Below are 14,994 nucleotides of genomic sequence, written 5' to 3'. Positions count from 1 at the left end.
TGTATTAAATTATGTTTCAAACAATTCACTATTTTAATGCCGCGTAATGGCACAGATGTTCTTTTTGAAGCGACTTATTAAAGGGAGGGGTGGTAGGAGGGCAAATGGTTAAGTCAACGAAAAAAATTTCTTTCTTTGTACATATTATATAATATATAATACAGTAACATGATATAATTAACATGAATATAAGAAACAGACGACAGATGACCAAAAACACAATAATTCTCACTTCTGAAAACTTTATCCAAGCTATGCTGAGTAAAGCTTCCAGTCTTACAGGATTCAGATAAAAACAGTATTTAGTACAGAGATTGCTTGTCTGGCTACTATCCCTGGAGGACCCGTTGCGGAAGAGAGACGACGCTAACGTCACGTAGTACTTCATCTCGCTCCCACAAGTACATTACTTAAAGATTCCTGCTTTTCTCACTCATACTGACAGAACGAAGGAACATAGACAAGACGAAGCAAGAAGCACTCTGCTCATCTCTGTATAATGTAACGGTTAGTGATTGAAAAAAAAAACCAAGAAAGTTAAGTTACCACTAAAAAATAACTCAATTGCAAGGCACGCTTAAATTTTTCGTGTGTGTGAAAGTACTACGTACTGGGCATAGATGTTAAAAAAAAACAAGGACAGACGAAATGTTTGCCATCAACAACGAAAATCAGTGAACAAACGCAGATTGACTAATTACAAAAAGGAGTCCATAATATCGGTGTTCTTCCTTTTTTTTTGGTGTTTGTGTGTCCGTTTGTGTCATTTTTAGTACCTCGGATCACAGAGTTAGAATGAATAGTTGAGCTTTCCAGTAACATTTCTATTTCTTATGCTTATGTAACGAGGGCGCGGACAGTTTCACTTTCCCGGGGAAGTTCCTGGCGACGTTCTCCTCTTTGACGGCCTTCAGAAGGTCTTTTTCCCGGGCCGTGCTTGTTTTATCCCGGAGGAACACTTGGATGGCGGTCTTGGCTGCCTTGCCGCGCTTGCTGGCTCCAGGAGTCAGCTTCACCTTGTATCTAAAGATGGGCAGTTTTGAATGGTTAATATTTTTTTGGATTTATGTTTAGCGATTATAGTGAGGAAAAGATATTAATTACTTTTAAATAAATTTTAGTATTCTAAACGACCAGTATTTTTTGCAATATGATCAGACCGAATATTTTTTTTCTTTTAGGCGGTATGTATTTCGCCCAGTTGTATAGTTAAATAAAATACTTTGCTTAAGAACTATTTGAAAGAAATTGGCTGGTTGTTAGAAAAGGACTTAGTATAGTGGACTATGGTTGGGTCTGAAACGAGAAGTCGGGCAATCCCTATAAAGTGTATAAGCCGTTGTATTTTTTAATAAACGAGTATTGTAGGTGTACTTGTAGTTGGTGAGCGCGGAGTAGGGCGCGACCACGGGCACCGCGAACAGCAGCTCGTCGTCGTGCAGCGGCGCGCCCGTCAGCTGCCGCAGCAGCGCCGCGTCCGCGTCCGAGCTCGCCTCCACCTCCGACACCTGACCAAACAGACCTCGCTTATACAACGTATTCATCAACAATCTAGCCTCTTCCCAACTATGTTGGGGTCGGCTTCCAGTCTAAGCGGATTCAGCTAAATACCTGTGTTTTACTAGGAGCGACTGCCTATCTGACCTCGTCAACCCAGTTACCCAACACGACACGATACCCCTTGGTTAGACTGGTTGTCAGACTTTTACAACGTGTTATCAGGATAAAATTAAAATATTATGTTATCCCTTGGCAGTAAACACTTTGATCCCCTACAACTCTGAAATAGCTCGACTGATTATAAACTAAACCTCGCACATAATTCACCTTTAATACAAATGAAATAGAAATTTCTCCATCCGTTCGGAAGGAAAGGACAGGAAGACAGACAGACAGACACGTAAAATTTATATCAACCCTTTGCGTCAGGGGTAAATAACTTTAAGGCGGAGGATTTTTAATAGTTATATTTATTATCGCTACAGTTCAGGCATTTTTATTAATCGTATTCTAAGGAGCCTGAAAGGACTATGTAAATAAATAAAATATAAAAAGCCTTATATTTCTTACAAAAATTAACATTATTTCTCATTGTATCTATCTATTCCTACTTGACTGATTGACTTATCAACAGATATTAAATAACCGATTATTGGGTTGAACATATATGCCAGTAAAGTTAGGTCGGGTACCTCAGGGTCCAGCTCCGGGTCCTCGACATCGGAGTCGGCCTCCAGCAGCAGCGGCGTCGGCTGCGGGATCTTGGCTGCTCGGGGACCTGTCTTCACCTTGTTAGCCTTCGCTGCCGCCGCCTTCTTCTGAGCCTTCTTTGATTCCTTCTCTCCTTTCCCTGACTATATTGTGATGTGAAAGGTTAATATTTTTATAGGAGCATTCAGCTTGGAACGGTTTCTTGTAAATCTTTTAACTTGTTTAGTTGTTTAAGAAGACATAGACTGTGGAAGTGGACATTGACTAATTAGTTACAGATAAGTGCGAAATTGCAGGCAAAAATTAATTCCAAGGAAAATCCGTAAAAGTAAGGTTTTAGTTTAATGTGTTATGATCCGGAATAACCTCGGAATTTTCTTCAGTATCTTCAATCTTGTAAGTGGAGAATCTTCATTTGAGATGAAACCACAGGCGATTAAAACCCGATTACTTATAACCCTTTATTCCCGGCATACTAGAACTTACTTGAAGTAACTCCATCATGATAGCCCTGTCCTCCTCGTCCTGGTCCTTGTACTTGTCCTTCATCTTCTTTAGCTTCCCGCGCTGTCCCCGCTTCATGCTCTTCTCTTCTTTCATCGGTTCCTTTGATTTCTGCTCTTTATGCTCCTTCTGCGGCTTCTTGCCTCCTTTCTTTGGTAATTGCGGAAACGACGGCATTTTTTCTTCATCTAAGGAAACAAAACGAAGATGAATATTGTAACAAGATAAAATTAAAAAAAAATCTGAAAAGTCTTTCACCCCCACCAAAGAGCAGTCGCACACTATTCACTTTCTATACAAATTGAAATTGCTCAATCTGTTCAGAAGCTATGACGCTATAGACAGACTGTGGGCTTAATAACGTTCACGCGAATGATTCATAATAATAATTATTATATCCCTCGGGGCTAGTCGTTCTCTCTCTCCATGGGAATAACGCAAGACCAGAGGGCATATTAGTATGCTTTTTCAAACCTTGAGATATAAATAAAAAATGTATCTGAAGGTTTATGTAGGAGCATACATCCGCAGGGCAGCTTGTGTCGAGCTGTTTGTGAGTAGCGACACAACGGAACCTGAATGCCCCAGGGGGTCACTCTTTATGGGGACTCCCAGCTCTTTCTTGCCTTAACTGGCTGGCTAGAGAGGGGTCGCTAGAGCTATATGCTCGGGGGTGGAAGTGTCTAATGGCGTAATAACGAGGAAACCCGCTCCGGTTCTGTGACCCGCGATGGTGAAATCGGTGTCTCGCACCTCTCTACACCCCTAGCCGCTCGCACTGGTGTTGCCCACCTGCTGTCAATCGTGACGGTATCATAGGGGGCCCATCTAGTGAGCGGCGAGTCACCGCCTGCCAATTTATTTACATTACCATGTGTAGAGAGGCAGGTGTCATAGTTTCTGGAAAATCCAACTAACTGGCCAACTTATCATAATATAATAGCCTAATTGTTCATACACACATTCTTGCAATAGTTTTGTATCTACTTTGGATTCTTCATGTCCGTTATCCCATAGAGCGGAGGTGAATGATCCCCAGTAGATACCCCATCACATATTAGATTAAAATTCTCAACAAGGCCTCTAGATCTTGGACCTGTGTCCCCCTGCAAGCCTTTAAAAAGGACCGGGTCTCTTTACACGAAGTGATCCCGTGACTATAAAGAGATAGAAATTATTATTATCACCAGTGTTCACGCATTTTAATGCTCATTACCTGGGTTTCCGAAGATTTATGAAACGCCAACATTACAGGGCACACCTTTGTTTTACAATTAGAAGTATCATTATCGACCTAGTTTCGACTAACTAATTTCATTGATCAAAATACTCACTCTTATCTGAGGTCTCTGAATATGTCCTGGACAAATTCCGCAGAAACACTTGTCCTGTCCCGTGGTCAACCTGATAATAAAAGTAATTTTATTACGTATGTGTGAATTTTTAACAATTTTTATCAATTTCTATTTTACTTGGCCAAACGAAGTGACGGCAGGTGGACTAAGGCGGTGACAGAATTGGCCAAGACAAGGCAAAAGAAGCGTCGGTCGTCCGGGAGCAATATGGGTCGATAACATAGTAAACGTCTTGAGTCAAGGCTGGCACAGGACCGTAGGAATAGACATGAGAAAGGGGAGGCCTATGCCCAACAGTGGGAGGATAAAGCCTGTGGATGATAATGATGAATTTTTATGTTATTTGACTCACCTTGATGTGTGTGTCTGGGAAATCATCATCTGACGCGCTCTCATTCTCCGATGGTTCTTCCTTCTCTTGCTTCTCACTAGTCTCCTGCTGGCTCACACTTCTCTCTGTGTCCTGGCTCTCACTCTGCTCCATCTCCGGGCTCTCACTCTGCTCTGTCTCCTGGCTCTCACTCTGTTCCATCTCCTGGCTCTCACTGTTTTCTGTCTCCTGACGGCTCTCGCTCTTCTCCGACTCCGTTGCTTGCGACTCTTCTTTAATGGATCCTAAGGTATTTACTTCTGATTTCTCTTCCTCTTTGTCTGAAGGTTCGTCTAAGTGATAAAAGGAAAGTTTAGAGGGTTAAAAGAAGCCTATTAAGATTAAATTAATCAAGAGTCAAATTCAACTTGACACATGAAACTCTCCTATGCTTGATCCTTTCTTCCACACAGAAAAATCATTACCTAGTACGAGAAAGCGGAGTGCGTCGTTAATACTACAGCAAGTGATTGCACTCTCTTTCTCGCTTTAATAATCGACGTTTCTGAATGAGAGAAAAGGATAAAAGCAAACTTCGACCTTTCAGTATAGTTTACATGTTCAGGTACCCACCATCATCAGACACGATTATTTCCTGATCCTCCTCGACGACGGATGTCGTTTCCGAGGCGTCCTCCGGGGCGAGCACTCCTCGCTCATTGAGATGCTTTTCTATACAACTATCTTCTAACTGTAATAAACAGGAGTTTTTTTGCAAATTATGAAAAAGGAACAAACTCAAAAACTAAGATCAGATCTCGCTCAACGGTATTTTTTCTCTTTCTGTCGAATTTCAAAAATCGCTGTTATTGAACAGCGATTTTAAAAACTTGAAGTTTAATTTTAAATAGGAGAATTATAGCATTTGTATTAAACTGAGCACGTAACGGGTGCAGACTGGCCTACCGCTGCTGCAATAGTTGATATAAAGATCATAAAATAAATAATACAAGGCCCAACTCATTTTTTTAATGCTGTTCCACTGTTAGTCATTTATTGGCTCTTTCGCACCTAACAAAGGGAATTACATAAATCAGATCAAAGATCTAGAAGTAACCTGTGAACATAATTGATAATCCACTTTTTAAAGTCTAAGGGAAACTCACTCTGAACATAAAACTGAATCCGAACTGCAACTGGTCGGGCAGCAGGTAGTTCTTGCGGCCGCGGATCATGAAGGAGCCGGTGGTGAGGAACTCCCCCGTGGGCGCGGTCTTCGACACCTGCGAGGCGTGCACCCACCACGCGCGAGTCATCACCTTGGCTTCCCACGCCACACTGATTTAAAGAATGACACTCTTTTGAAACAACGCCATCTAGTCTCAAACTAAGCGAAACTTGTATTATGAGAACAATAGATAAACATACTTTATTTATTTCTTGCATTTATATATATGGTCAGCAACAAAGGCAAAGAATTGATGATGACAGAATTACAATCAAAAATATTAAAACAGATGTATCATAATATAAGCAAGTTTTCTGTTCGATTCTAGTGTTCAGATTCAGATAAGAGAGATAATTACAGTTGTTGTCAACATTTTTCGTTAAACTTTATAAATTTAATAGTATATGTAGATTTTTTCTGCAGACAGTAACTTGTCAACTGGCGTAAGAGAAGCAGCTGTTCATCGGCTGATTTGGAGTACCTACCTTATCATAGAGAAGGGTGGTGAAGCTATAGATAAGGTCACAGGCGGCATGGTGCAGCTGTACGTAGGTAAGTTACCTGTAGGCCACAGCGGCGTGTCCGGCCTCGGCCAGCGTGCGCGGCGGCAGCGGCCCAGCGCTGGGGTTCTTGACGACGACGGACGCGGCGCCCGACACGTCCGCGTGGACGTACACGTCGCACGCGCGCATGTAGCGCTTCACTAGCAACTCGTTTTGTTGCTGGTCGCGACCGCCGATCACCTACACACGATATAAACGGTAGAATCGAATATAGATTTACTTTATTGCGTATCATAAGACAGTGTTAAAAAGAAATATATAAGTTGTCAGGTGTCGACTATGAGCGAGTGTTAAAACATATCCCTCTTTTTACGAAATATCAGATCCAAAGTGTCAGCTACGTCCATACCAAACTTCATCTAAACCTGTCTGTTTGGCGGTGAAAAGTTAACAAACAAACACATAATAGTAGGGTTCGACAAAAAAAATCACTTTTACGTTTGCAAGCATGAAGCAGTACGGCGCATGTTACGGATTTTACCCAAACCAAGGGGCATCCTGTGGCAGGTAACTGGGTTGAGGAGGTCAGATAGGCAGTCGCTCCTTATATAAAACACTCGTACTTAGCTGAATCTGGTTAGACTGGAAGCCAACCCAGTTAGCCAACCCAGGCTAGGCCGATGATGACACGATGATTAGTCTGTCAAGTTGACTGAGACAGACTGGTATTGTTTGATATTTTTTTTACTTAGATTAAACATTGACGAGATCCGCAGTAAGTAAATTCTATGATTCTGCAGCTTGAGATTTTACAAGATTTGATGTTATTCCGACAAGAAGGATCACATAAATGCTTTGCCTACGCGGGGATAAAACCTGCGACACGTGGCGCACAACGGATTTGGCGTGGTGACTTTTAACAAACGGCTAACCATGCAGTCCGCATTGAGGTAAAGGTACCGGCACGGATCATGAGCGCTCGGTGGAAGAGTGGGGATCGCTTTGCGCATCGTATATATTGAGGTGCACGCATCTGCATCAAATAACGAATCACTCATGATGGCTATGACGCGATGCGCTGCGGGACAATCACTGCACTTTAGTCCGCCCCTTGCCTCACGTCATACCGCAAAAGGGACCCAAAAAATCACTTCTGCGCAGGTGAAGGTCAGCGCTCAAGATCCGTGCCGGTAACTATACCCATATTGAGTCATCGCGGACAAGTGTTCTAACCTGATGACTCAATAACTTGTTATCGATAGCAGGCTTAGTTTTATAGTATCAAGTGTGGATGAGGTAAGACCACTCAAGATTCTATAATAAGGGCCTATTTAGATATATTTTGTAATATTAAGCGGTGCTGTACAGCTGTGAGAGCTTAATTAAATACTATTAGAACTGGTTGTGTTGCATAACGTTATGAAGCTCCCGCAAGAGTGGTTAAACCGATAATGTTTTGTAGGAAATGACATAATATTTGACAAACTAGTTGTTGTTTCCGACTTCGTCCGTGTGGTTAAAAGATATAAGTTAGGAATTGTTGAAATGAAGCCCTCGAAGATGAATATTTTTTCCCGTTTTTGCCACATTTTCCATTGTATCTTCGCTCCTATTAGTTGCAGCGTGATGTTATATAGCCTAAACCTTCCTCGATGAATGGTCTATTGACCACAAAACGATTTTTTCCATTTGAAGTAGTTCCTGAGATTGGCGCGTTCAAACGAGTTTGTTTCAGCTTTATATATTAGTATAGTATAGAAGTATAGATATAGATGACGACACTCTGATAACCACATTAGCGCTCGGAGAAATCCTTTACCTTGGTATCCAAAGCGAAATATAATAATCAGCAAATGTATCGCAAATGTATCGCAACTGTCACGCATTGCTCCCATCGTCTAAATTAGCTTTAATAAGTGGATTGCCGAACGTGTTGTCAGTTTAGATTTCCAAAATGAACAAGCTAGTTTCTCTCTAAGACCGGTAAGTTACTAATTTTGTAAAACATGTTTATATATGTACATATTATAAAAAATCTTAATACCCACGTTTTTAAATGTCAAATTTTATAGTTGTAAATTGCATTATCATCGGGTTTGAAGCTACCCTGAAAATGTCAACATGCTAGTTTATCGGGAAGTGCCTCAAAATTGAGTTGCAAAAATCCAACCGGAACAACAAACAAACAAACAAGAAAGTAAGCTTATAAAAACGTGGCAAAATGGGTGGAAAGAGGAAAATTACGACGTCATTCGTACGACTATCGAATTCGTTTAAACCGAGAAGAACATACAATCGGAATAAAAACTATTCTATGTGTTAATAGTGGTTATAAACTGTCTGTGTACCAAGTTTCGTTTAAATCCATTCATTAGTTTTTGCGTGAAAGAGGAACAAACATCCATACATACAAACTTTCGCGTTTATAATATATAATATAAGTAGGATTACTATAACTTAAGGTGCCAAATAATGTTTATTGTAAGTCAGACTCACGAGATAGTTGTCCGATGAGATGAACCAGTAGAACTTCTCGAACCAGTACGTCTTCCGCGCCTTGATGATGTTGCTGACGGTGTGGGCCTCCTTCAGGGTCTGCTTGGTCTTCTTCTCCGCACTCTTGAGGGCTTTCCCAGCTGATTCTAGAGTCTTCTGCTGCTTTTTAGCGGCACTTCGTTTCTGGTCGTAGAGCCTGTTTAGACCAAGTGTCGAGGTGTAAATATGCATGCTTAGGTGATCATTATAGTGATTGTCGGTCAAGTCTCTTAAAAACTGTAAATAAGTTAGAAAGAGATCCCACGTCTTGGCTTTTCTCCAGTTTAATTTGCCACCAATAGATGGCGTAACTCAGGGGAGACCTATGTCCAGCAGTGGACCTCGATAGACTGCATTGATAGATTGGAGTGACGCGCAAAAAGAACACGTTTTATTTGACAAAGTCTTAAGTGACGACTCATCAAAGCATAAAGATTATTTTAGGGCTAAAGTGCACAATCGATTCCTATTGGTCTGTGGTCAATACACCGAGGGACAGAATGACACTTGACGCGGATTTGAAACAGACATTTCAATAATCGACCTTAAGAACTTTAAAGTACGGTGCTATTTACCTTCTCGCATTCGCGTATGCAGTGAGCGAGAGATCGATATCGACAAGTTGCGGGGGCAGGGGCTCCTCCCCGCTGTCGTAAGGGTCCTCCAGCAGCAGTGTGATGTGGTTGGTGTTCAGCTTCAGCTGCTTGATGCACGACGCGATCGGGTCCTTGTTCTCCTGGGCAGCCTTCACCAGGTCCTTGATATCGTCCCAGGACATCTACCAATATATGAAACGTGTTTTAGGGCTGATTGCGAAACGGACTTTTGTTGTTTTGTTTTGGTTGGTATGGCTTTACGTGAGCCGGCTTTGAAGAAGCTTGGAAAGTGTTATTTTGACCCGCCAAACTTCCTTACTGATGGAAACCTAAGAAACCACTACGAAACTTTCAACATAATTTTCCATGGATCGACACGCGGATGATATCTTACCGCGGTATAAATTAAATTAACAAGAGTCTGGCACTATCCGCTCCTTCTCCGAAGGATTGGCTATCCATAATACATCCGGATTCCTCCGCATTATCAAAAAAAGGGGGGGGGGGTTGGTTACTGATGTGGTTTGATATTGATTAGGGTAAGGTGTGTGTACCTGGTTAGCTAGCGCGGCCTGCACGGCCAGACGGGCCTGGTCCACGAGCGGCTGGTTCCTGGCCACCAGCTCGGCGGCGCGCTGGTCGGCCCCCTGCGCGCGCTGCAGCTCGCGGACGCGCTTCTCGTGGTCCGCGCGCACGTTCTGCAGCTTCTTCATGGCCTCGCGCTCTACTTGAACTGTCTGTAAGTATCGTCAATATCTATCTATACTAATATATAAAGCTGAAGAGTATTGTTTGTTTATCTCAGGAACTAGTGGTTCAAATTGAAAAAATATTTTTGTGTTGAATAGACCATTCATCGAGGAAGGTTTTTTAGGCTATATACCATCACGCTGCGACTAATAGGAGCGAAGATACAATGGAAAATGTGAAAAAAAACAGGGCAGATATAAATCATAACTTATATCTCCTAACCACGCAGACGAAGTCGCGAGCAACAGCTAGTGTTATATAATAGTCGGGTCAGACTTTAGTTGCAAATCACTAGTGATGTCAGTAGTCGTCGAGTTGACGTCACGGATAGCCGAGTGAGTCATCACGGCAAACCCACCGTGTATGATGTGCCACCAATTCGATCCCCGCGTAGGACAAGCATTTATTTCATCCACGAACGGTCTGGGTGTCTTCGCGCATGTGAACTGAATGTATGAACCGAACGTCTTTCAGTAGAAATCAGTCCGTGGTTGGCGAAGCTTGCCGCGACACGGCATTATAGCTCATGTGTGATATCACTACTCGGTTCCTGCGCCTAATGTGTCCAAATGCGGTTGTCGCATATGCACTCATTACTGTTATTGCATTTACAACCTTAACTAAAAACCATTAAGGTCTGAATTTCACTGATGTTTGAATAAATCGGTGATGCAATATCGCAAAAAAGGACAACTTTGATTTCATGTGTAAAATGTATAAAAGTTATCAAATTTATTTCTACTATACCTTTAAATCAATTTTCTGTCCTTCCAGAGTGGAGAAGAACTCGTCGACAGCTCGGTCGAAGGTGTCGTGCTCGACGTGCGGCATCTGGCGGTGCTGCGCGAACAGCATCGGGTGGAACTCCTGGCTGGCCAGCAGGAAGGTCTCGCCCTCGGGACCAGGCCGGGACTCCTTCTTCTGCGTTATGTAGCCCTGGTACAATGGAATATAAATGTAAGTTCGTTTCTAACTTACACATTCATGTCTTTATCCACTAATATATCTATTTCTATACATTTTTCGCCAATGGAAAGCAGCGTCGTGACACAGTCAGTGAATAGGCCTGTTGACAAAATTTGGAAATATGTTTAAAACTATAGTTTAGTATCTATTTTACCCCAAAAATATAATATTTTTATAAAAATATGCGTTTTACGTATTTATTTTGCGTTTATAAAAATTAATTTCAAATTGACATTTGAAAAGGCCAAGACTGTCATGGCCTCTTGAATGACGTCACACCTCGCGAAACATTGGAGTTTGTATATGTTAGTCAAGGAGATTTTTTAACAAATAATGCATTCCTCTTATTATAAATACTGTGTAGTGCCCCAGACTGGTAATTATATAAAACTTTTTTGTTTTTCACATTATACTTACATAGAAGTTTTAAAGTTGCGGAATTCCGATGAGCAAAAGTCGGCGTTGAATGCGAAAAAATTTCCAAGCATAATGGCGTCAATTTTGGGCAAATTACTGCTGTTTGCTTTGGTAAATCCTGATTCCATTATGTATGACACAAACTTTCTATCAATCAACTTAATTAACAACAATAAATTGCTAAGAAAACAAACGAAAAGCACATAAAATAAACTGATCACTTCGGACGAAAATGACAATTGATTGACACTCTATTGAAAGTGACAGCTACAACATTGTTTTGCGAGGCGTGACGTCACTCATCTCTGATTGGTGTTTGAAGTCACGTGGTTGAATGCCTAATTTTACTGATTTTATTTTCCAAAAATATTATTAATCGTATATTATTTTAATAAAAATAATATTTTTTCATTTACTGCATATCATGATTAATCATTAGGAAGTCTAAGCAACCCGATTTATTCTTAGTGGAAACAGGCCTATTATAGGGAGCGTTTTTCCACGGAATAGAAGCAAGGCGAGTAGTGAAAAAAATTTAACTATTGAACACAATATCACTCTTGAAATTCAATCAAACAATCTATTAGTTACTGAAATAAAGATTATTTTTTTATATAAGTAATCTCGAGATATGGTCTGGAAACACAAATTACCTTCGCCACTTGAACCCTCGCATCGTCGAGTAGTTGTTCAGCCTGCTTCAGGGCCTTCAGCAGCTTCTCAAGGTCTTCTTCCACATTGAACCCCTTGCCTGGCTCCTTGGACAGCTTCATGGTACCCGCCAGGCCATTCTCCAGGAGAACATGGTCGATAATGGCTGCACCGAACTCTAAAACAGGAAGTTAATATCTTTTTAACCATTTTCAAATAAGGATCGGAGGGGGTTGTTCTGAATTCGACTGTATTTCAAGATTTTTAGAGTTCATTTTGATATTCCATCGAAAGCCGATAGTTTTCAAGTGCTTCATTTAAATTAAAGGTTTTGCAGTATCCTTAACAATAAAAAATATTCTTTACTTGGAAAAGTCTAGGTAATAGTTTATGTACAATCTGAAAATAAATCTGACTATATCCTTACCTAATTTAGGATTAAGAACTTTCTTGAGGTTGTCACCAGGTTTACAGTTGGCCAGTATTTCTTGCAGCTCGACGCTAGAGGGCGCCGCGTAACTTGTCTTTGCTCTATCCAGAGGATACCTCTCTTTTACTGCGAATCTGTTGATAACATACAAAATCAAACATTAACTTAAAAGCCCTATTCTCATTTACTTTTGGTCCATGATTTAAGCCATGGCGTATAAATAGATTCAGGCTATGCGGGCGTGCATGTATTAGGAGAAGACGATCAAACATTAGCATATGACAGACTTTCAACATGCTATAATTCACAACTATGACAGTATCGCTGCACTTTCTCTACATATATTTGTATTATAACTTACCGTACTTTATCCCCTTCGACGTGAGGCCTAAGAACATTAAGGATGATCCTCTCGTGGTCGGTGAGCACGATGTTTCCTCTGTCGTACAGTTCGAGGATGACGTGGTAGGCGGCCTCCCCGCTGCCGAACTGCAGGTCCACGATACGGTCGACGCCGAGCTGGGAGAGCTTCTCTAGACGTTTGTTCTTCAAGTGTTTACGTAGCTGCGGGGATATAGGCAATTAATCAATAGTGGGTTATTGTGTATTTATTATTATGCTGATAAGAAATTTCCCTTTGTTGTGGCTGCGTGGTTTTTAATTGTATTTGTTTGGGGAAAGGTGGAAAGGAAAATAGCTACAGTTTCAAAATTACTATGATTTTGTCCGATCCCAAGGCATGCACCGAATTTTCGATTTTTGTGTTCTAGAATTAAATTTCACAGCTCCCGCATTTTGAAACGTACATAAAAAGTGAGCACTGCGACTGATCGAAGGTAGTTTCGGATTGCCGTCCCAGCAGGCGATGAGAGTCAGGGATCAGAGATTACACCCCGTTTTGTGCACTTGGGCATTATATTATATCCATCGTAGCTGGCTGGTGTGCTGCCGCCATGGCCGAAAATCGGTCAAGATATTATTATTATTTATTTCTCATTAATTCAGAAAGAAATGATTTCCTCAAATAAAGTTAATTGAATATTAAAATTACTACAGATAATGAGAATCATCGCAATTTTCAGCTGACAGGTATAACTAGTAATGAGGTCAATTTACATCACTAGATTGTAAAATGACGACAAACAAAAAACATTGTTGCATCATAGAAAGTTTCATACTTCTGTGTTTAATTTTATTTTTGTTTATGTAACAGTTCTTGTTAGTTTTCTCAGTTTTTGCTTGCCAAACAATACACTCTGAAAACCCAATCGGCAAACCTAGCCTTGTAAACGGAATCAGGATTCACCAAAATGTGAATTAGCAGTTTGATCAAATTCCTTCAATATTGGACAAGCCATTTGCCCAACAATGGGACATTTCCAGTTGATATAATAATTATTACTGAATTTGAAATAATTATGTTAATAACTATAATGAAACCTTCATAGTAAATCCCGAGGGAGCATTATTCTTTGGCCACTCAAACTGTGTGGTATGAAAGCGGTTCCCAGACTCCAGCAGCAAGATGCTCTTCTCCTCGGATCTCTGCAGGCGTATCACATATGTCTTGCTGTCTATATCATACACTTGGTTCACTCGCATTCCAATTAACCTGAAAATAACAAGTTTTTATCAGAATAGAAAAATAATAAAAAGAGAGGTATCTGTTTAAGATGTATTCTTACTACAAAATCATTATGTTTTAGATCAAAAAGTGTGCAGAATAGGTAATGAATATAGAAGTGTTTTGTGATTTGTCTTCTGTAAAAAATAAAATCTGAGTCTCAAAATTTAAAAAAAAACCCTAATTCAAGCATGTAGTAGTAACTGCTTCTTTTAGTAGTTGCTTCTGTAGCTTCCTTTTTAAATGAATGGAATATAGGATGTAGTTAATAATAATACAGAGAAGGTCTCTTGCCCCCAATTAGAATAATTCAAAACAAAACTGATAACATAACCTTGCAAATTGGGCAAAAGAAAATAAATATGCCTACATGTTTATAAGAAAAAATTACATAAGATAATATAATTCTGTAGCTATATTATGAATTGTACTGTATTTATTGCGCTAACGACAACAATTTAAAGTGACTGTGTGTTAAAATTCGTGCATGTTACATCAGATAATTGTAAAATAAATCTCTTTTTACCGAATGCTAAAACCAGGTGTCTAAACAACAGAATGAACAATATCTATCTACAGTCGCAATATACAATACAGTTTCGTAGTAGTCCACGTAATATATTGTTAAACAAAGTTGGTAAAATAATCAAATATTCATGCTTGTTTTGATAAATACCTTTGCAGTTCTGTGACCATGCACATAATATCGTATGTGTTAAATCGGTTCTTCATTTTTGCGGTTTATTTTCACTGTTCAGTTTATAACATTGCACAAAAACAATAAAAATTCTCGTCAAAATAGCGAGAATTGAAAATGACAAGATTCACGTCTTCACGAGTAAATAATAAAACGTCAGATTTTATGTCGTTACTATAGATTTACGAGTTAGTCGATTGAGCGAGAATTGTCATCC

At 40.3% G+C, this 14,994-nt stretch overlaps 1 protein-coding gene across 1 annotated transcript; it reads right to left on the bottom strand.

Annotated features, from left to right (window-relative positions):
* Nucleotides 1–131: 131 nt before the first annotated feature.
* Nucleotides 132–14,941, bottom strand: LOC113504953 (nuclear export mediator factor NEMF). Its single transcript, XM_026887473.1, has 18 exons — nucleotides 14,757–14,941; nucleotides 13,897–14,068; nucleotides 12,818–13,020; nucleotides 12,454–12,590; nucleotides 12,029–12,204; nucleotides 10,740–10,928; nucleotides 9,797–9,979; nucleotides 9,222–9,424; nucleotides 8,608–8,803; nucleotides 6,170–6,351; nucleotides 5,547–5,718; nucleotides 5,014–5,131; nucleotides 4,423–4,733; nucleotides 4,050–4,119; nucleotides 2,698–2,903; nucleotides 2,193–2,354; nucleotides 1,375–1,508; nucleotides 132–1,023 (listed from the first exon to the last, which is right to left on the bottom strand). Exons 1-18 carry the CDS (start codon nucleotides 14,810–14,812, stop codon nucleotides 825–827), a joined length of 3,069 nt encoding a protein of 1,022 aa, XP_026743274.1. The 5' UTR covers nucleotides 14,813–14,941; the 3' UTR covers nucleotides 132–824.
* Nucleotides 14,942–14,994: the final 53 nt, after the last annotated feature.

The sequence above is a fragment of the Trichoplusia ni genome, chromosome 23 (assembly GCF_003590095.1).
Source record: "Trichoplusia ni isolate ovarian cell line Hi5 chromosome 23, tn1, whole genome shotgun sequence".
Lineage (NCBI taxonomy): Eukaryota > Metazoa > Arthropoda > Insecta > Lepidoptera > Noctuidae > Trichoplusia > Trichoplusia ni.
This window is presented reverse-complemented; position numbering and strand designations above follow the sequence as displayed.

Coding starts and splice junctions, on each gene's coding strand:
- LOC113504953 (XM_026887473.1), bottom strand. CDS start 14,812: ATGAAGAACCGATTTAACACATACGATATTATGTGCATGGTCACAGAA. Junction 12,591..12,817: donor GTCGAAGGGGATAAAGTACG/GTAAGTTATAAT, acceptor TGTTATCAACAG/ATTCGCAGTAAAAGAGAGGT. Junction 1,509..2,192: donor ACCCGGAGCTGGACCCTGAG/GTACCCGACCTA, acceptor CTGTTTGGTCAG/GTGTCGGAGGTGGAGGCGAG.